The sequence below is a fragment of the Microtus pennsylvanicus genome, chromosome 17 (assembly GCF_037038515.1).
Source record: "Microtus pennsylvanicus isolate mMicPen1 chromosome 17, mMicPen1.hap1, whole genome shotgun sequence".
Lineage (NCBI taxonomy): Eukaryota > Metazoa > Chordata > Mammalia > Rodentia > Cricetidae > Microtus > Microtus pennsylvanicus.
Window position 1 is genome coordinate 38,266,504 of NC_134595.1, and position 20,791 is coordinate 38,287,294.

General features: G+C 54.3%; 1 protein-coding gene across 15 annotated transcripts in view; it reads left to right on the plus strand.

Moving 5' to 3' along the window:
- The window catches only part of Speg (striated muscle enriched protein kinase), a 56,806-nt gene that overhangs the window by 27,366 nt on the left and 8,649 nt on the right, over positions 1–20,791 (plus strand). For 10 of the 15 annotated variants that reach the window (XM_075951760.1, XM_075951761.1, XM_075951763.1 and 7 more), the window contains 22 exons: positions 64–239; positions 2,631–2,891; positions 4,028–4,186; positions 4,288–4,477; positions 4,589–4,812; positions 7,264–7,383; positions 7,646–7,750; positions 7,897–8,103; positions 8,389–8,512; positions 8,600–8,775; positions 11,375–11,487; positions 11,959–12,127; positions 12,319–12,415; positions 12,540–12,740; positions 14,178–14,235; positions 14,795–14,872; positions 14,959–15,137; positions 15,569–15,595; positions 16,163–16,315; positions 17,397–17,439; positions 18,428–18,496; positions 18,693–20,661. In XM_075951760.1, the coding sequence (XP_075807875.1) occupies positions 64–239; positions 2,631–2,891; positions 4,028–4,186; positions 4,288–4,477; positions 4,589–4,812; positions 7,264–7,383; positions 7,646–7,750; positions 7,897–8,103; positions 8,389–8,512; positions 8,600–8,775; positions 11,375–11,487; positions 11,959–12,127; positions 12,319–12,415; positions 12,540–12,740; positions 14,178–14,235; positions 14,795–14,872; positions 14,959–15,137; positions 15,569–15,595; positions 16,163–16,315; positions 17,397–17,439; positions 18,428–18,496; positions 18,693–20,661 (4,898 nt within the window). Of the gene's footprint in view, positions 1–63; positions 240–1,517; positions 2,329–2,630; positions 2,892–4,027; positions 4,187–4,287; positions 4,478–4,588; positions 4,813–7,263; positions 7,384–7,645; positions 7,751–7,896; positions 8,104–8,388; positions 8,513–8,599; positions 8,776–11,374; positions 11,488–11,958; positions 12,128–12,318; positions 12,416–12,539; positions 12,741–14,177; positions 14,236–14,794; positions 14,873–14,958; positions 15,138–15,568; positions 15,596–16,162; positions 16,316–17,396; positions 17,440–18,427; positions 18,497–18,692; positions 20,662–20,791 lie in introns of those variants that run through there. The other 5 variants (XM_075951772.1, XM_075951773.1, XM_075951774.1 and 2 more) reach the window with 3 other exon arrangements.

The following is a 20,791-nucleotide window of genomic DNA, read 5'->3' on the forward strand; positions in this document are numbered from 1 at the left end:
CTGTTACTGTGAATGCAGGTAAGGGTTTCAGGTTCTAAGGCTGTGCTTTTCTCTCTTTGACAGGCTGAGGAATCGCCAGCCTGTGCGCCCAGACCAGCGGCGCTTTGCAGAGGAGGCCGAGGGTGGTCTCTGCCGCTTGCGGATCCTGGCTGCTGAGCGGGGTGACGCTGGCTTCTACACTTGCAAGGCAGTCAATGAGTACGGAGCTCGGCAGTGTGAGGCCCGCCTAGAGGTCCGAGGTGAGAGGCCCATCTACTCCTGAAATCCCTGCCTATCCCAGCCCTTACCCTCCTGACAGCTCACAGCCAACCTCAGTTCCAGTATGTCACACTGAAGGGGCCCCTAGTCCAGCTGCTTGTAATGTGGCTGACTAAAGTGAACCCAGAGAAAGGAAGTGACTTTGCCCAAGATCACACGGGAAATGATTCCATACCCAACTGGCTACCCAGTTTGCCTTCCCCTTGCTCCGTCATGACAACTCCTCATGGTAGCCAGCAGCCCTGCATCCTATAGCCAGCCATCCTCTTCCCACACTTCTAAGCTCTTGCTGCCTGCTCTGTGCGGGCCCATTCTTCACTGACCCCCTCGCCCTTCTCTTGTCCCCTGGTTGCTCTCCATATACATACATGTGATTGCTGTGCAGAAACTGTTGTGGTTGGGGTAGCAGTGGGGAGTGGCTGGTGGCTGGACCCGTTCGAAGGGATCGTCATGATGGAGGGACATCAGGGATGCCAGGGTTACATAGCCCCAAAGTATAGAGAAGGTTCGGCCATGAGAGTTGGGGACATAAGGCAGGGTTTTTAGGTAGCTGGCATAATAGGATCTATCCATGCTGCCCTTCAGAGGCTGCTGAACATCCCCTCCCTGTGACGTCACAGGATTAGGAACATCTCCTCAGACCCTTATTCCACCATGGTCCTTTTCTGCCCTCACTGGGCACAGCCCCTTCAAGCCTGGCAAAGGCCAGCTCTATTTCCTTCCCAAGACACTCCTAAGGCCCTGCTGGAGTCCAGACCTACAGTTTCAGTTCCTCTGCCAGGCCTCGCATGCCTCGCTCTCCCTGGTTCCTCTTGTTGCTGTGGTTGCCACCTCTCTGGCAATTCTTCAGTTCCATTCCCTGCCTTCTTCCTTCCCTGAGGTTGAGCTCTACTTCGCTTCTCTGTGTTAACCTGTGTGTCTGTGCTTCTTTCTCTTTGGGCTTCTTTCCAGCATTCCACAGGCTTTGGGGTGCCCCTAATGGCTATGAGCATCTCCCCCCTTGTTGCTCAGTGTCTCTGTCTGTTGAGGAACCCCAGGGACCAGGCTAGCCACTGGCCCTCCCACCCTAGTGCTGATCTACAGCGAGCTGAAAGTGTCAGTTTTAGAGGCAGCTCCATATCCAGAGGGGCCCTAGCTAGGTCTGCGCGCCTGTGTGCATGTGTGTGTGTGTGTGTGTGTGTGCGCGCGTGTGCGTGTGCACACGTGCGTGTGCTGCACTAACCTGCCGCTTGCTGACTGAGGTTTTTGTCTGTACACAGGCGAGTGAGCTCAGGGGGCCACCTGCGCTGCCCCCGCTACCCTCCGAGCTGCGCCCCTGTCTCAGGCACCTCTCGGACCTCGCTGTGTCTCACTGCCTCCTGCCCACAGACCCAGCCGGCTCTCCCTCCGGCCCGGACTTTTCCCTGTTATCCCTGCCTCCCCCTCCCTCCCTAGTCCACGAAGCACCCTGGGGTAGTCCATGGACCCCCGTGGATCCTCCCTCCCTAAGTAGATATGTGGCTGCGCAGGCCAGGAGGTCCCCAGAAGGACTGAGTGCTGGGAAGGGACAACCTTGAGGGGTGCCAAGCTCCCCCAGTCTCCCTGTAGGGAGCGTCAAGCGAGTGCATGTGCTGTGCTGCTACAGGCCACTGTCTGTCTATCTGTCTGTCTGTCTGTGTGTCTGTGACAGTCAGGGAAGACTGCCTCTGAGCTGAGGTGGAATAAGACGGAACTAGATAACAGTACATGGCATCCACGGGATGGAGGGGCGCGGAGGAGCAGGTACAGTGGCTAAGACGATTACTGGGAAAAGGCAGGGCACTGATGATTTCAGAAGTAGACTTTTAATGGCACAACACTTTCTATTCCACAAGAGACCAAAAGCCAGAGGCCTGGGGCTAAGCCCTGGCTGCTGGCAAGCTTAGGATCCAGAGGGCCACCCCTTTTCACAGACACATCTGACATGCTCTAACTGGGAATGAGAGAGAAAGCCAGGCTGAGCATAGGAATAGGGGCATAGTGGGGTGGAGACTTGGATATACTATTTCGTAGCTCAAATAAAGTCCAGTTTGTACCCATCTAGTGTGCCGTGTTTTCTTTACCTCCGCCGCCGTTGCAGCTGCCACCATCCTTTCGGATACCCTCCCTCAACCCCTTTCACCTCTCATCACTTCTCCCTCCTTGGGGCCAACATAGGTTCCCATCTCAGAGCCAGGTCTAGGGGCTCCTTGCTGTCTTGCCTGGGGCGGATGGGCTTTCCCAGTCTCCAGAGGAACCAAATGCATCTCTCTCTCTGTATCTGTCTGTCTCTCTGTGTGTGCGTGTGTGTGTGTCTTCCTTGCCCCGTGTGTCTCTGCTCTGTTTGTGCCCCCCTGTGGCTGCCCTCCCCTCAGCACACCCTGAAAGCCGGTCCCTGGCCGTGCTGGCCCCCCTGCAGGACGTGGACGTGGGGGCCGGGGAGATGGCGCTGTTTGAGTGCCTGGTGGCAGGTCCAACCGACGTGGAGGTGGACTGGTTGTGCCGCGGCCGCCTGCTGCAGCCTGCGCTGCTCAAATGCAAGATGCATTTTGATGGCCGCAAATGCAAGCTGCTGCTCACCTCTGTGCATGAAGACGACAGTGGTGTCTACACGTGCAAGCTGAGCACAGCCAAAGGTACCCACTCACTCAGGTGCTAGGGCTGTCGTGGTGCCCAGAGCTGGGGAGGGAACCGGAAGATGGTGCCCAGAGCTGGGGAGGGAACCGGAAGATGGTGCGGAACAGATGCCCAGGAAGTGGGCACAGGAGATGGTATGGGTCTCTGGCTCCCCAAACAATGAGCACTTAGATCAGTGGTTCTCAGTTTTCCTAATACTGCGACCTTTTAATACAGTTCCTCATGTTGTGGTGACAAACCCCCCCCCCTAGAATTTTTGTTGCTATTTCATAACTGTAATTTTGCTGTGGTTATGAATCATAATGTAAATGTCTGACATGCAGCGTACCTGATAAGCAACCCCTATGAAAAGGTAATTGGATGCTGGGGGGTCGCGACCCACAGGTTGAGAACCACTGACTTAGAGCACTATTCAGGACAGAGAGTAATGCTATTCCCAGGCCCAGCAAGTCCATTGAGATGTAGCGCACAGACCTGACTTGGGCATCTCTATTCTTGCTCTGCATGTTGCCAAGTGCATGTCACTTCCTCTTTGTGAGCTGTATTCTATCTGTCCATGAAAGGGGAATGGTGCTACCTACCAGGCAGGGGGATTGGCAGGATTGGGGCGATGATGACCCCTGCAGAGAACAAAACCCTGTGCCTGTCATGGATGCCAGCTGTTGTTACTATGGATGGCATCCCTGTCCTGGTCCTGTTCTCTCTGGAGAACAGAGATGAGGGCACCTGCCTCTGGGGCAGGGGGTATAGAGCGGGACCAAGAGGCATCTGCTCTGGGTGTACGACAGGTGGGTCAGTGTGGGGGCATGAACCAGACACAGGAGAGTCTGGGGGAGGGGCTTCTCTTCAAGAACCTTCTCACTCAGAATCAAGCTATGTTTCTTGAGTGGGCAGAGTAAGGTAAGAGCTTAATCAGGTCCCGTGCCCCTTTGGTGTCCCCGGCCCCCCTTGGGAGGCATCTACGCGTCCTTGTTGACCTCCCACCTCCTAAGAAGGTCTGGTCTATGAATCTTCGCCCATGGCCTCGGCCCTCACATTCAGCTCAGGCTCTTAAGGCTGGCGTGAACCTGTAAGACGAGGTGTCTGGGCCTCCACAGCCTTCTTTGACCCAGTGCCGCCGCCCACTTCCTCACAGATGAGCTGACCTGCAGTGCCCGGCTGACGGTCCGGCCATCGCTGGCGCCTCTGTTCACCCGGTTGCTGGAAGATGCAGAGGTGCTAGAAGGCCGTGCTGCCCGCTTGGATTGCAAGATCAGCGGCACCCCACCTCCCTCCGTTACCTGGACTCATTTTGGTATGGTCCCCCGCTCTGAATATCTTGAGAAGGCATCAAGGGCTAAGACAGACAGGTCTTGCTGCTATAGGAGATCTGTGTCTGTGTCCCCCTGCCCCCAGGCCACCCTGTGAATGAGAGCGAGAACCTGCGGCTGCGACAGGATGGGGGCCTGCATTCACTGCACATTGCCCGGGTGGGAAGTGAAGACGAGGGACTTTATGAAGTCAGTGCCACCAACACACACGGCCAAGCCCACTGCTCTGCCCAGCTGTATGTGGAGGAACCTCGGACAGCCGCCTCTGGCCCCAGGTACCCCCTAGGCCTCTAGGTGCTGCCTGCAGTGCCTCTGAGGGACCCTCACCCTGAGCCGGAGGGGGGGGCATAGCTGTGCACATCTGGACAGCCATGTGGATCTTACAGCTCAAAGTTGGAGAAGATGCCGTCCATTCCTGAGGAGCCAGAGCACGGGGATCTGGAGAGGCTGTCTATTCCAGACTTCCTGCGGCCACTGCAGGATCTGGAAGTGGGACTAGCTAAAGAGGCCATGCTGGAGTGCCAAGTGACCGGCCTGCCCTATCCTACCATCAGCTGGTTCCACAACGGTCACCGAATTCAAAGCAGTGATGACCGGCGCATGACCCAGTGTATGTGTCTGGGAAGGCACCCAGCAACCTCTTGGCTTTTTGGATACTTCCCTAGGGACCCCTCATGTCTTCCCTTCATAATTTGTTTAGAGATGGGAGGGTCTGGGGAAGAGAACCTTTAGGGGCTCTGAGGTCCATCTGAGCCCACAGTGTCACCCCGAGTGGTTCTGTTAGCACTTACCGGGCAGGCAGTACAGCCTGGGGCTGACCAGCAAGCAGGTTACAGAACCCACAGCGCCTTTCCTCCCTCATTAGCAACTGAGCTGTGAAGAGAATGAAATTAGTGATATCTATCACCCAAAGCGGGGCCTGGCAGATAGCAAGCGGTCAGCAAATGATAAATCATATGACAGTTTTTTGTTGCCACCGCTCTCACTGTTGATAAAGCCGCGCTGCCCAGATGCCTAAGAAATCTCAGTGGAAAGGCTGGGACGCACAGGGTCTGGCTGAAGGGAAGCTGCTGCGGATACAAAGAACAGGAGGTTTTGCGTTAGAGTCCTCTTGCCTGGTTGCTTTCCCAAGGGAACACTTGTGTTCTATTGTTGAAGCAACATGAATCTCATGCAAGTTCCTCCTGCCTCCACCCGTGACGGTTTTCTTCTGTAGCTGCAAGGCCCGAAGACAGGACAGGGACGGTCTCACTTTGCTGTAGGCCTGTGAGGCAGGTACTCTTATACCTGTTTACAGATGGGGAAACTGAGGCTTAGAAAGGTACAGACACTTCCTCAAAGGTAAGCAAGGTCCTCCTGACCCAAGTTCATCTCTTGGAAAGCCTGCTCTTGACTAGGGGCGTAGCTCAGTAGGTAAAGTGCTTGCCAGCATCCTCGAGCCCTGGTTGTGACCTCTACTACTGCGTAAACTGGGCATGGTGGCATGCCCCTGCAATGCCAGGATTCGAGAGGCAGAGATGGGAGAATCAGAAGTGCAAGGTCATTCTCAGCTGCATAGTGATTTCTAGGCTAATTGGAGTACATGAAACCCTGTCGGAGGAAAGGGAGTATGGGAGAGAGAGGAAAGAAGAAAGGAAAGAGAACTAAAGACTGTTGTTAGTCACTCACAGTCGGTCGGTTCTCCAGCTCCACCCTCATCTCATCTCTAGTACCACGCCAGCAGCCCTGACAGCCTGACCCTTGCTCCCTCTAGTAGCTGTCATTGCTCAGTCACAGACTCTCCCGTGTCCCCATTTCCTTTGAGGCTCTGGTCGGTGTCTGTCTCAGGATCTGAGCTGACGTCTCTGCTGTGCCCGTATCTGGGGCCACTGGCAGCCTTCGGCTTCTCCTCCCTTGGAAACGGCGCAGGCAGAGATAAATGAGTGGATGGCCTTTGGAAGTGAGATAACCGTTAAAGGAAGACAGGAGTGTTTGGGAACATCCCTGGTGGGAACGAGAACAGTACAGGCTGCCCCTTCTTCATGTCCTGCCAGAGACAGCCTTCTTATCATTGATGGAGCAGAGTGCAAGGAACAAGCTTTGGAACGAAATGGAACTTAAGTCCAAACCATTCCTTCCTCATCCATTAGCTGGGTGACCTTGGACAAGCCAGTTAATGTCTCTGACCTCGCTGGTAAATGGGGATAATTTTGTAAAACTATTGAAAGGATTCGGGTTGAGAAAACCAAGTCATGCCCCTGGCGAAGGAAGGACACAGAGCGGGCAATTCTTATTGTAATTTATACTATGACACATATTTGGCACTTACTGCATGCAGAGTGTTGGGTTCTGGGTGGGACAAGCAGAGCTGGACAGGAGCTGAAAAATCGTCATTGGGACCCAGCAATGAGCTTCAAGAGGTCTGGAGACCCAGGGAGGGTATCAGGGTACTGGAAGGAGGGGGTGGGGCCATAGCAGGCTGAGATTCATGGCATGTGCCTGAACTATGTTTTAAAGGAGAAGGGAACTTTAGATAAGAGTTGAGAGCATTCTGAATGGGAGGAATTTGATGAGCTGAGATTCAGCGGTGGAACTCATGTGGCCTGTTCAGGGACCCAATCATCTGCAAGAGTTGGGAAGGAATAGCCAGGTGGTGAGAAGGGCATTGGGGTCGCTAGGTTTGGCTGATCTCCGGTAGATTTTCCTCAGACCCTGTTGGAGATGAGGCTCAGGCAGTGGTCACTGGGGTGAGAAGAGACTCGGGGAGGGACCTACTAACAGAACTTTGTCACAGCCTTGACTTGGAAGTTACAACCTTTTGGAGGTACAGGCATGAGGGGACTATCACAGGGACAAAGACAAGCCTTGTGTGACAAGAAGATGCCAAGTGACTAGGCCTGAAATGCTCAAAGAGGAATGAGGACCAGCCTTGGCTACAGGAAATGCATGTCTCTTGGTGGCTTCCCTATGCTGTCCCCTTTGCCCTCTCCCTGTAGTAGGAAGCATATGTGTGGTCAAGCTTGATCTCTCATGAGCCGAGTATTCTTCTGACCACCGATGTGTCACTGCCCCTCCCCCACAGACAGGGATATACATCGCCTAGTGTTCCCAGCTGTGGGGCCTCAGCACGCTGGTGTCTACAAGAGTGTCATCGCCAACAAGCTGGGCAAAGCTGCCTGCTACGCTCACCTCTATGTCACAGGTGAGGCCCAAATTCTCCTTAGTAGTTTTGTCCAATGTGGCCTCTGGAACCATCCGAGAACTAGGCCAGAGGTGGCCGGGGCTTGGAGCGGGGGGGGGGGGGGGGGCTCTACACTAGCTCCCCCTCCACTCCTAAGGGAGCGGCTGCCATTGCTCCTAAGTCTATGGTTGAGCCTCAGCCCCAGCTTCCTGACTAAGGCTGGTGCTCCTGTAGAGATGCTAGTCTCTGAAACACCCCCACACCTTCCACCTGTGGCTTCCAGATGTGGTTCCAGGCCCCCCAGATGGCGCTCCGCAGGTAGTGGCTGTGACAGGAAAGATGGTGACGCTCACGTGGAACCCACCCAGGAGTCTGGACATGGCTATTGGTGGGTCAGGGCCACACAGGGTAGAGGGTAGGGATGAGGCCTGAACAGAGAAGGCTCAGGCAAGGCCACTTACAAGGACTGGGCGGCGGGGGAGTGGATAGTGCACTAGAAGTGAGACCAGGAACATTCTGCTGTTTCTTCTCTAGACCCAGATTCCCTGACATACACTGTGCAGCACCAGGTGTTGGGCTCAGACCAGTGGACAGCACTGGTCACGGGCCTGCGGGAGCCTGAGTGGGCAGCCGCGGGGCTGAAGAAGGGGCTCCAGCACATTTTCCGGGTCCTCAGCACCAGCGGCAAGAGCAGCAGCAAGCCCTCAGCACCGTCGGAGCCCGTGCGGCTGGTAGAGCATGGTGAGCTGATGCTGTGTGGCCAGGGGAGGGGTCAGTGACCAACGGGGCAGCCACAGCGTGAATGGTGTCACTTGGCCAGATCCCATCCCATCAGCGGCAGCAGTGGTCTGGGTACAAGGCGAAAGCTTTGGTGTTGTTAATCCTTCCTGAGCTGCTTCCTGGCTCTGTTCCGCTTCTCTGAGCCTCAACTTCTCCATCTGTACCACTGGAACTCTAGTGGGGTTGGGGGTGAAAGTGTAGCAGGTACCATGGCCCCACTGTCAGCCTGTGTTCTCCTCCCCCAAGGTCCACCCCTGGAAGAGGCCCCAGCCGTGCTGGACAAACCAGACGTTGTGTATGTGGTAGAGGGCCAGCCTGCTTGCGTCACCGTCACCTTTAACCATGTGGAGGCCCAGGTTGTCTGGCGGAGGTAGGAGTCCTTACTCAACCTGTCCCTGACCTGTGGTAGTCCAGTCCCATCCCCAGCCGACAAGATCCCCCGTCATTTCTTCCTTAGCTGCCGGGGAGCCCTCCTAGAGGCACGCACAGGTGTGTACGAACTGAGGCAGCCAGACGACGACCAGTACTGTCTTCGGATCTGCCGGGTGAGCCGCCGAGACCTAGGGCCCCTCACCTGCACTGCCCGAAACCGCCATGGCACAAAGGCCTGCTCAGTCACCCTGGAGCTGGCAGGTGGGTGACAACTTCTGACTATTCCTCCCTCTCAGGCAGCTAGCTGCCATTGCTGGAGACTCAATTCCGTGTCCTTCCTCTCATTCCTGTCCTTCTAGTGACAATACCAGTATTAGTAATAATAAGAGGAATAAACTAATATTTATTGAGCATGAATGATGACATATTCTATAATAACTGCACTCAGGAAGCCAAGGTAGGAAGATTATGAGTTTTGAGGTCACCTGGGCCACAAGTGAAGGAGATCTAGTTTTAAAATAAAATAAAAAAAAGTCTTGACTGTAGCTCACTGTAGAGTACTTGCCTAGCACAAGACAAGGTTTGGCCCATTGGCACTGACACACACTCACACATATATACACATGTTATGTGCAATGTTACATATAGGACTTAGCATCTCATATGAGCCGGGATCAATATGAAGAACTGCACCTATTTAGTGTGCCAACCTTGTGAGGTGGGGTTAGTTGTCATTCCCATTTCACAGATGAGGAAGCAAGGTCAGAGTGTGAAGTGACCTGGCCCAAGGTCTCAGTGTCTGATAAGCACAGGAGCTGGGTTCAAGTCCCCATGTCAGACGGCAAAGCTGTGAGTACCATTAGCTTGTGTGCTAAAGACAGCGAGGGAACTGTGTCTCAGCTGAAACAGGGTGGGAGGAGGAGCTGATAAAGAAGCAAATGCCCTCAAGCAATCCATCACCTGCCACCGGGCTCTGAGGCTCCTGGCTGCACTTCAGCAATGCCAGTGTGACGGTGTCCCTGTCACCTTTAACCATGTGCAGGTCTAGAACCCAAGTCCCTTTCTGTAGTTTCTCCTTTCAAGTCAGGTCTTCTGGAGCTGTAGTGTGCATTAAGTGGCCATTGGTGTGTGTGTGTGTGTGTGTGTGTGTTTTGCTTGTTAGTTAACTCCAGGATCTATAACTGCCACTGAAAACTTCAGATCCACCTAAACTGGATGTTCTTACCTCCTGAGTGGATACAGTCCCGGCCAAAAGCAAAGAAAGTGACAATTTAGCACGAGCTATGAACAAATGGTCACTTTCTGTTGCAGACAAAAAAAGAAGGTGGTAGCACACCTTTAATCCCAGCACTCAGAGACAGGCCAGTCTCTGTGAGTTCGAGGCCAGCCTGATCTACAGAGCATGCAAAGCGAGTTCCAAGACAGCTGTTACGTAGAGAAACTCTTTCTCGAAAAACAAACAAACAAATCATTGAAGTTCACTCAAAACCTCCAGAGTTGCGACCTTGATAGATTGCCTCTCCCCTCAGCGGACAAGGACCAAGGGCAGACAGCTGTGAAGTGGGCACAGGCAGTCACGGGGGCATGCAGACAAGGTGATCCCTCCTGACCCTGTGCGCACGGGGTTTCCATTCCTGGGGTTTTGCTCCTGCCCAGCTCCTACCCTGCCCTTCCCACTCAGCCACCACTCTGTCCCCAGATCGCAGTGTCTGCTGGACTTGTCACCCTTCTCAGGTGTAGCCAAATTTAGGGCTCAGAGAGGCCTAGGAGCCTGCATCCTAGCTGTCGTGGATGGTGACTGAGGGAGACTATCTTAATCAGCCATACTCAAAAGGGACCTGGGGCTTATACCAGATTCTCCATTCTGCTTGGCCCTGTTCCACCATCAGCCCTGCAGGCTGGGTAGAAAGGCAGCCCCCTTCCCTTCATGTCTGCCATGGAACAGCCTCTCCCCCAGACCCAGAATGGCCTCTCCCGTTCTCTGTATAAAGCCAGGCAGGTCCCTGTGGTGGTAGCAATCTATATTCAGCTTGCTTTATTTTTTTTCCCCTTGGGGCTTGATTACTCTCAGTCCTCTTAAAGCTGGGGTCCTGAAGACACGCTCAGAATACAGGGCAAGAAATTCACAGACTTGACAAGGCACACTGCAAAGTGTATTTCGTTCTACCGTGAGAATTAGAGGCCTGCCTGGCAGGGAACCATGCAGCCGAGAGTTCACTCCTAGACTGTCCGGTTAACATTTGGGCAGGGCATTTTTGTTCATTTGCTCTCTCCCAGGCGTAGAAGGCTTCCTAGACGTTTAAATAGGACTCAGAGAGAAACGCTTCAAGATAGAGGCAATGTGCTTGAGGGGCTTCATTTTAGGTCACAGCCCCAGGTCCTCCTGCAGGGGCCAAGTAGAGTCAGTGAGAGGCCACCAGGTGGGGTGTTGAGAGGAGCAGTCACCCACAGGGGGCAGCACTGAGCCACACTGCACCAGCCTCATGGTTACTGCAGGGAGAGAAGGGCTGGATAGCCAGACGAGAAACATGAAATCCAGATTTCTTTTGTGTGTGAAAATGTCCCAATTTCAAAGCCATAAAATGAATCTTAAGGGTCCCACAAAGCAACTTGTGCCGGTCAGTGACAGTCAATGCTTCTGAGCCTTGGAAAGCAACTTCGTTAGGGTTTACCGAGAGGACCCCATCAGGAACTCTGGTATCCTCAGGCATGGTAGGGGGAATGGGGGGTGGGGTGGGGGCGGAGTCTGGGAGGCCAGGGCCTAGTATTCTCACCATACATTTGCTGATAGGGACAGGGGCTGAGGAAGCAGGCACCTGTGAGGATGACACCTGTCCTCTTCTGTCCCCGTGTGTTGCAGAGGCCCCTCGGTTTGAGTCCATCATGGAAGATGTGGAGGTGGGACCTGGAGAAACAGCCCGCTTTGCTGTGGTGGTTGAGGGGAAACCACTGCCAGACATCATGTGGTACAAGGTCAGAGGGTAACGCAGGCTGCAGCAGCTGGCAGGGAGCCTGGGGTCTGTACAGTCCTGGGAGGCCTTAGAAGAGAAGAATCTGGGCAGGAGAAGGTGGGACTCCGGGGACTAACTGAGGGGTTAGGGACTTTTTTTTTTCTGAGACAGGGTTTCTCTGTGTAGTCCTGGCTGTCCTGGAATTTGCTCTGCAGACCAGGCAGGCCTAGAACACACAGAGATCTGCCTGCCTCTGCTTCCTGAGTTCTAGGATTAAAGATGTGCACCACCACCGCCTGGCATAGGTTAGGGATTCTTAGCAAGAGATAAGGGAGAAGCTGGTTCTAGTCCCAGAGTCAGAGGAACTGAGTGAAGACAGCATATCAAGCCCTTGGCCTTCAGGTCCCAATGAAAGAGACTGTGTGGTGTGGAGGAAAAAGCTAGCCCCCAGGCAGCAGTAAGGTCAGACCCAGGTGACATGTACCCCTGGCAGGATGAGGTGCTGCTGACCGAGAGCAACCACGTGAGCTTTGTGTATGAGGAGAACGAGTGTTCTCTGGTGGTGCTCAGCGCGGGAACCGAGGATGGAGGCGTTTATACCTGCACAGCTCGGAACCTGGCGGGCGAAGTCTCCTGCAAGGCAGAGTTGTCTGTGCATTCAGGTGCGTTAGTATTTGGGGGAGAAGGGGTAGGAAGTATCCTGCCCTTCATTTTTTTACACCACATCCTCGTCCCAGCCCGAGTACAGTATTCTGTCCTTAGTCTTTTGAATCTGTCCCATGTCTCCTGTCTCTGCCCTTGCTTCTCTCTGCCCCACTCCCAACATGGGAACATCTACCTATCTCCTCCCCAGCTCAGACAGCTATGGAGGTCGAGGGGGTCGGAGAGGATGAGGAGCACCGAGGAAGAAGGCTTAGCGACTACTACGACATCCACCAAGAGATTGGCAGGTGCGGGACCAGGAAGAGCTGGCATCAAGGACCGAACGGGGCTGCTGGGTCTGAGGGCCAGGAAAGATGGAAAGTCAGCTCTGTAGTGATGGTGGTGTCCTGTCGCCCTCCCTGTGTCCTCCAGGGGTGCCTTCTCCTACCTGCGGCGTGTGGTGGAACGGAGCTCTGGCCTGGAGTTCGCAGCCAAGTTCATCCCTAGCCAGGCTAAGCCCAAGGCATCAGCAAGACGTGAAGCCCGGTTACTGGCCCGACTCCAGCATGACTGTGTGCTCTACTTCCACGAAGCCTTCGAGAGGCGCCGGGGACTTGTCATTGTCACTGAGCTGTATCCTGGGACAAGACGGGGAAAGAGTGTCCTTTGTAAAGGCAAATCGGGAGCATGTTTTGCCCTTTGCAAAGTGGTCCTTTGAGCTCGGGCTATCACTGGGGTGGGATCTGAGCATGCTCAGAGCCCTAGGTTTAGTCGACGGCACTGCATAGAAGAGAGTGTAGAGGCACACACCTGGGACCCCAGTACTGGGAGGGAGATCAGAAGCTTATAGTCATGTTCTACATAGCCCAGTTTAGGTTACATCAACCCCTTAAAAACGGTGAGTCCGTGGGCAGTCGGGATGAATGATGAATCTGGACATGCCTGTGAAAACCATTTCTAGATCTAGTTCATGCCGGGCATAGTGGTATATGCCTTCAATTCCAGCTGTCAGGAGTTAGAGACAAGTAGATCTCTTTGAGTTCAAGGCCAGCCTAGTTTACAAAGAATTCCAGGATAGGTTGATCTACATAATGAGATCTTGTCTCAGGAAGAAAAAAAAAAAAGAAGAAAGAAAAGGAAAGAAAGAAAGCCTTAAGTTTACATAGCATTAGTATGTGCCTGACAATGCTCATGGATTTTACACTTAGTATATACTCAGTCCTCACATATATCTACCCAGTAGAATTTCATCCTTATTTTCTAGCTGATGAAAGAATAGCCAGGCAGTGATGGAGCACACCCTTAAATCCTAACACTTGGGAGCCGGAGGCAGGTAGCTCTCTGTGAGTTCGAGGCCAGCCTTGTCTACAGAGTGAGTTCCAGAAGGGCCAGGATTATTACCCAGGGAAACCCCGCCTCAAAACAAACAAACAAAAAGGAGGCATCCAGAGGTCAAACGGTGATTTCTAAGGTCCCGCAGCTAGCAAACGCCATGTTTTCATCATAGGGTGCATTGCAGTGTGTCTGCACATTTGACAGGACCCTGCTCAGGTGACAGCCCATACCTTGTTTGACTAAGGAGGACTCTTCACAAAGCCACACCTTTCTCTCGCTGTGCTAAACAAAGGCACATTTTGCTAGCGATGCTGGCAATTGACTTGACCCTCTTGGAGCAGGGACACTGTGACCTGAACAGCAAGCAGCTTCTTAGGCTTCATTGTTTAAGTCCAGACCTCAGCAAAATGGCAAATAATTTCATTACATGGACTCCTGGGTTCCTCTCCAATATAGTTGAGGAGTTCCATCTACAGTCGACAAGATTCTACTGTATCGAATCCTATAAAATGCTCCATAGGCCAGGGGAGGAGCTGTCACCTTCATTCCACTCCGTGAGGAAACCTATGCTCAGAAAGGGTAAGGGAGCGGGTCCCCCCATGTGTATAACCTGAGGCCAGGAGTGTCTGGACCTGTCTGTGTCAGAGATGCCTTGTGGGGAAGGAGGGCCTGGGCTCAGTGCTGGGCTGCGTCGGGTAGTTGGTGCTTGCTGCTTCTCCTTGACCTATGACACAGGTGCACAGAAGAGCTTCTAGAACGCATGGCCAGGAAGCCCACCGTGTGTGAGTCTGAGGTGAGGGCAGTGGGTGGCAGGGGCCGGCCGGGTTGCTCACTAGCCTTCACCTGCGTGAACTCTAAGAATGATGGGTGGGTCCTGTGCGTGCCGTTTGTGCCCACAAGGAAGCCAGGGGTGGTGGAGGAGAACACAGCTACACAGACAGCGGAATTCCCTACCCCGTGAGACAGGACTTGTTAAGTCTTCTGTAAACAACAGCAGACATATTCCAGACCCTAACTCCATCGCTTCCCCGTTTTCTCACATATACAATCTATAAAAGCTTCCTGGATGTTTATCTCACTGTGTGGATGGAGAAGCTTCTATCGCACAGTTCCAATGAGTATAATATAGATCACTATCTTCTTTAAACGGACCGTGTACAACTTGTGCAGTAGAATATGGTGACCCTGAGGCTCAGCATCCCTCATGCTATGTGGTGGGCCACAGATGAGCTTTCGTGACCTATCTGAAGGCCGCTGCCCAGGCATGCATGGCCTGACCCCTTGCTACCTCCCTGGGTGATGATCAAACAGAGTGCTTCCCCAGCTCCACTCTGGCCCCCCTGTTTCCACAGACCCGGGCCTATATGCGTCAAGTGCTGGAAGGGATAGGCTACCTGCACCAGAGCCATGTGCTGCACCTGGATGTCAAGGTGAGGAGGGGTGTGGAGAACAGTCAGGTGGTGGGGCTGTCATGTGGGGTGTTCCTCCCTAATCAGCTCCTATGCTCTGGTTCTAGCCGGAGAACCTGCTGGTCTGGGACGGTGCGGGGGGCGAAGAGCAGGTGCGCATCTGTGACTTTGGGAATGCCCAGGAACTCACTCCAGGGGAGCCCCAGTATTGTCAGTATGGCACTCCAGAGTTTGTAGCACCCGAGATTGTCAACCAGAGCCCTGTGTCTGGAGTCACCGACATCTGGTAATGTTGGCATGCTGGCCCTTGCTGGGGACTTGCTCCCTTGCTGGGAAGCACTTCAGGAATTTGGGATTCTGACCACGGGTAGCACTGCTCCTAAGCTTTCCCCTTCTGCCCACGTGAGCCCCATCTTTTCTCATTCAGGGCTAACCTAGTCCCTCTGGGCCGCAGCTCTGTAGTCCCCAGCTTCCATCTTCCCTGGGGCTGGGCCTCCCCAAGGGAGACTGTAAGCTTCTATCGGTCCTCAGACTTCTGGGATTCCTCAGGCAACCCTGCCATGGTCCCTGACTTTGGGTTGAGTTCCTACCTGAAGTCGGTACTCCTGTGCAGTTCTCCCCGGGAGAACCCATCCTTTTCAGAATGGTGGTGGAGAGATCTACTCATTTCTGGCTGGTGTGCGCTGGCTTCTCACCCATACTTCTGGTTTCCCACAGGCCTGTGGGTGTCGTTGCCTTTCTCTGGTAAGGACCCCTCTGCAGTCTCCAACTGGTCTCCTGGCTGGCCCACTCCTAACATTTACAGGGCCCACAGCCCACTCCCTTCTCTTCCACACACATGGCTTCTTCCTCACCTGAGGGGTTTCACATGCATGAGGCTGGTTACCCTGGTTGGCATGTCCGAGTTTCCTAAGAGGTGGGCAGACTGGATCCACAGAGGCCAGTGTAGGCTTAGCATCATTTTGGCAGGGAACTTCCTGGTCCTAGGAGGCCCAGAGCATGGACTAGAAGGGGAATCCATCTCCTCATGGGAAAGCCACACTGGAGGAGGGACAGAAATTGTTCTCCAAAGCACAGGCAACCAGCAGTTCCCAAAGCACACTGCCTCTCTACCTATGGGAGGACCTCAAGTGAGAGCAGGACAAGAATATGAAAACTCTGGCTTCCTATCCAGATTTGCCCAGCCTCTGATGTCCCCACATCCCTAGGCCTCCAATTGTCCCTGGTCCCTTGCCACAGGCATTGTGCTTCACCTTAACCTCAGCCTCAAGGCCCTGCCAACTCTTGCCCTCACCCACTCTGCCCCTGCAGTTTGACGGGCATCTCCCCATTTGTGGGAGAGAACGATCGGACCACTCTGATGAACATCCGCAACTACAACGTGGCCTTTGAGGAGACCACATTCCTGAGTCTGAGCAGGGAGGCCCGGGGCTTTCTCATCAAAGTGCTGGTTCAGGATCGGCTGTGAGTAGAAGACCTCCTAACCGCAGAGATCGGCCCTCAAAGCGGTTACATGCTTCCTCCTACCAAGCCTCTGCCCTTAGATATGCGACTCCTAGCTCTTTTGCTTTTTTCATTTAGTATTTCTAAGATTTGCTTTTAATTTTCTTTAAATATTTTTGATTTTTCAAGACAGGGTTTCTCTGTGTAGCCCAGGCTGTCCTGGAACTCACTCTGTAGATCAGGCTGATCTCAAACTCACAGAGATTCACCTGCGTCTGCCTCTGGGGTACTAGTTAAATTAAAGGCGGGCACCACTACTGCCCAGCTAGTTTGTATTATTTTTAATAATTTACTTAACGTTATTTTATGTGCATTGATGTGAAGGTATCAGATCCCCTGAAACTGTAGTTACAGACAGCTGTGAGCTGCCATGTGGGTGCTGGGAATTGAACCTGGGTCCTCTGGAAGAGCAATCAGTGCTCTCAGTATCTGAGTCATCTTTCCTGACCCCTCCTCCCATTTTTTAAAAAAATAAGGTGGGTTGGGGTTTTGTGTGTGTGTGTGTTTCAGAGTTTTCGGAGTAGGATTTAAGAATATGCATTTTTCAGTTGCCGAAACATCTTGAGTTTGTATTAATTACTTGTGAGTATGTATGTACACATGAGTGTGTTATGTGCATATGAGCGATGGTATCTGTGGAGGCCATCAGACCCCCTGGAGATGGAGTTACAGACAGCTGTAATCTGCCTGATCAGGTCCCTTGGAAGAGCAGCTTGTGCTTCTAACCACTGAGCCATCTCTCTACCCCAAATCCCTAGTTCTTTTTTTAAATATTTTTTAAATATTTATTTATTATGTATACAATATTCTGTCTGTGTGTGTGTATGCCTGCAGGCCAGAAGAGGGCACCAGACTACATTACAGATGGTTGTGAGCCACTATGTGGTTGCTGGGAATTGAACTCAGGACCTTTGGAAGAGCAGGCAATGCTCTTAACCTCTGAGCCATCTCTCCAGCCCCCAATTCCCTAGTTCTTAAGAGGTTCCATTTTCTCAACCATTCATGAATGAATGCTAAATCATTACTTCTCATCCCTTTACAGGAGACCTACTGCAGAAGAGACACTGGAACATCCGTGGTTCAAAGTGAGTCTAGTCCTCCCACGTATGCTACAGAGATGGGGGGGGGGGAGAAAATGTTACTAATGGCTCCATTTACTGACCATTACATGTGATAACTATGATATTCATTTTATATACATGTGACCTATTAGCCTCTCAATTGATCTGTAAAAGATTGTATTATTGCTCCTATTTTTTAATAAAGAAACTGAGGCCCAAGTCAATGATCAAGTTGGAGTAGCTAGACTCTAAGCATAGGCCTGAACCCCTCTTCCTATCTGGGGGATCCACTTCAGGGTTCTTACTGGTGCTCAAGGCCAGTCCTGGTCTAATTTCCTCCCTTTTGTGAGTGCACCTCTGTCCTGAGTGGGTTCCACACACTAGGGGTTGGGTGGCCTGATTCACTTATGATTGTCACCAGGTCAGGGTCTCGTCATTGTCAAGCCCCAGCATCCTGGGACTAGGCACTGGTGGGGAGGCAGTCAGCAAGTGAGTCCAGAAAAGGCGTCTAAGTAAACTTGCCATTGGATGAGGCCATGTAGCTCAGTGGCAGGCTGTCCACCTAGCATGTTCAATGCCGTGAGCTTGGTGCCCATCATCCTACAAAACTAATACTTATCACTCAGCACAGTGCTGGGTCAACTGAAGACAAGTCATTCTGCCAGCAACCCCTGGAGTGAGAGTTTCCTTCCTCCGACCTGAAACAAGCGACATTGGAGTGAACCAGGTGGGGAGCCTTGTTAGGCTGGACCACCTGGACTTCAGATGTCTGGGATGCTTGTCATACATAGAGACAGAAAGGGGACTAGGGGCCACCAGGGTACCCAGTATTCCAGGGAAAGCCACCCTCCCTCAGGTACTCCTTATTTCCTGTCCCTCCTCTTACAAAGAATTTGTCTTAGGTGTGTCTCTGGCCTGACAGAGTCACAGAGACAAGACCCCAGGAACCCATACATCTTGTTCCAAGCCCCACAATGGACTTTGTCTCAGGTCCTCTTTTCTGGGTTTGCAGACACAAGCAAAGGGTGCAGAGGTGAGCACGGACCACCTGAAGCTCTTTCTGTCACGGAGGAGGTGGCAGGTGAGTGTGTCTGCCTTTTCCACACTAATTTCCTTCCACATACCCCTCCCCCATGGTGATCCCCACCTCCCACCGCCCACTCCTACCTGATCTGCCTTCCTGTCCCTGTACTTCCTTCCCCCAGAGCTGAAACGGGGCCTGGGAGTCACTGCGTCCTCTTGGTCTTTCTGGTCTAACTGTAGTACCTTCTTTGCAGCGCTCCCAGATCAGCTACAAGTGCCACCTGGTGCTACGCCCCATTCCGGAGCTGCTGCGGGCTCCCCCGGAGCGGGTGTGGGTGGCCATGCCTAGAAGGCCACCCGCGAGTGGGGGACTCTCATCTTCATCAGACTCTGAAGAGGAAGAATTGGAAGAACTTCCCTCGGTGCCCCGACCCCTGCAGCCCGAGTTCTCAGGTTCTCGGGTGTCCCTCACTGACATCCCCACTGAAGATGAGGCTCTGGGGACCCCGGACGCTGGGGCTGTCACTCCCATGGACTGGCAAGAACAGGGAAGGGCTTCTTCTAAGGACCAGGAGGCCCCCAGCCCTGAGGCACTCCCCTCTCCAGGCCAGGAGCCCCCAGATGGGCCTAGCTCCAGGCGGCCCGAGCTCCGTAGGGGCAGCTCTGCTGAGAGCGCCCTGCCCCGGGTCGGGTCGCGGGAGCCGGGCCGGAGCCTACACAAGGCGGCTTCTGTGGAGCTGCCCCAGCGTAGGAGCCCCAGCCCGGGTGCCACCCGCCTGACTCGGGGAGGCCTGGGTGAGGGCGAGTACGCCCAGAGGCTGCAGGCCCTGCGTCAGCGGTTGTTACGGGGAGGTCCCGAGGATGGCAAGGTCAGCGGCCTCAGGGGTCCCCTGCTGGAGAGCCTAGGGGGCAGAGCAAGGGATCCTAGGATGGCGCGGGCTGCCTCCAGCGAGGCTGCACCCCACCACCAGCACCCTCCCGAGTCTCGGGGCCTGCAAAAGAGCAGCAGCTTCTCTCAGGGTGAGGGAGAGCCCCGAGGTCGGCACCGCCGCGCAGGGGCACCCCTTGAAATCCCGGTAGCCAGGCTTGGGGCTCGCAGACTGCAGGAGTCTCCCTCTTTGTCTGCCCTTAGCGAGGCCCAGCCACCCAGCCCTGCGAGGCCCAGCGTCGCCAAACCCAGTATCACCAAGTCCCCAGAACCTCCCGCTGCTGCACCCAGAGACTCTCCCCAGCCCCCTGCACCTCAGCCTGCCCCAGAGAAGGTTCCAGAGCCCAAACCAGAGCCAGCCCGAGCTGCCAAACCAGCACAGCCCACTTTGGCTCTGCAAATGCCAGCGCAGCCTCTCACCCCCTATGCTCAGATCATGCAGTCGCTCCAACTGTCCAGTCCCACCCAGTCCACAGAGGGCCCCGCTGTGCCTCCATCAGAGCCCAAGCCCCATGCGGCTGTGTTTGCCAGGGTGGCCTCCCCACCTCCCGGAGCCTCCAATAAGCGCGTGCCTTCGGCCAGAACTCCCCCAGTGCTGGCCGAGAAAGCTCGAGTCCCCACGGTGCCCCCCAGGCCAGGCAGCAGCCTCGGTAGCAGCATCGAGAACCTGGAATCAGAGGCTGTGTTCGAGGCTAAGTTCAAGCGCAGCCGGGAATCGCCACTGTCACGGGGTCTGCGGCTACTGAGCCGCTCGCGCTCAGAGGAGCGCGGTCCCTTCCGTGGGGCAGAGGACGATGGCATCTACCGTCCCAGCCCGGCGGGAACTCCGCTAGAGCTGGTGCGACGGCCAGAGCGCTCGCGCTCTGTGCAGGACCTCAGGGTAGCGGGGGAGCCTGGCCTCGTACGCCGCCTTTCGCTGTCCCTATCGCAGAAGCTGAGGAGGACCCCGCCCGGACAACGACACCCAGCCTGGGAGTCCCGCAGTGGAGACGGGGAGAGCTCTGAGGGTGGTAGCTCAGCACGGGGCTCCCCAGTGCTGGCGGTGCGCAGGAGACTCAGCTCCACTCTGGAGCGGCTATCCAGTCGTTTGCAGCGCAGCGGCAGCAGCGAGGACTCCGGGGGCGCCTCGGGTCGCAGCACACCGTTGTTTGGACGGCTGCGCAGGGCTACTTCGGAAGGGGAGAGCCTGCGACGCCTCGGTGTTCCACACAATCAACTGGCCTCTCAGGCTGGTGCCACCACACCTTCCGCTGAGTCTCTGGGCTCAGAGGCCAGCGGCACATCGGGTTCCTCAGGTAAGGAGGGACTAGGTGAGAGGTGGGTATGGTGCGCTAGAGGTAGCTCTGAAAGAAAGGCCGGAAGGGTGGTATTGGCAGAGCTAGAGAGATGAGGAAGGTGGAGAGTGATCAGGAAGAGGAGGACAAG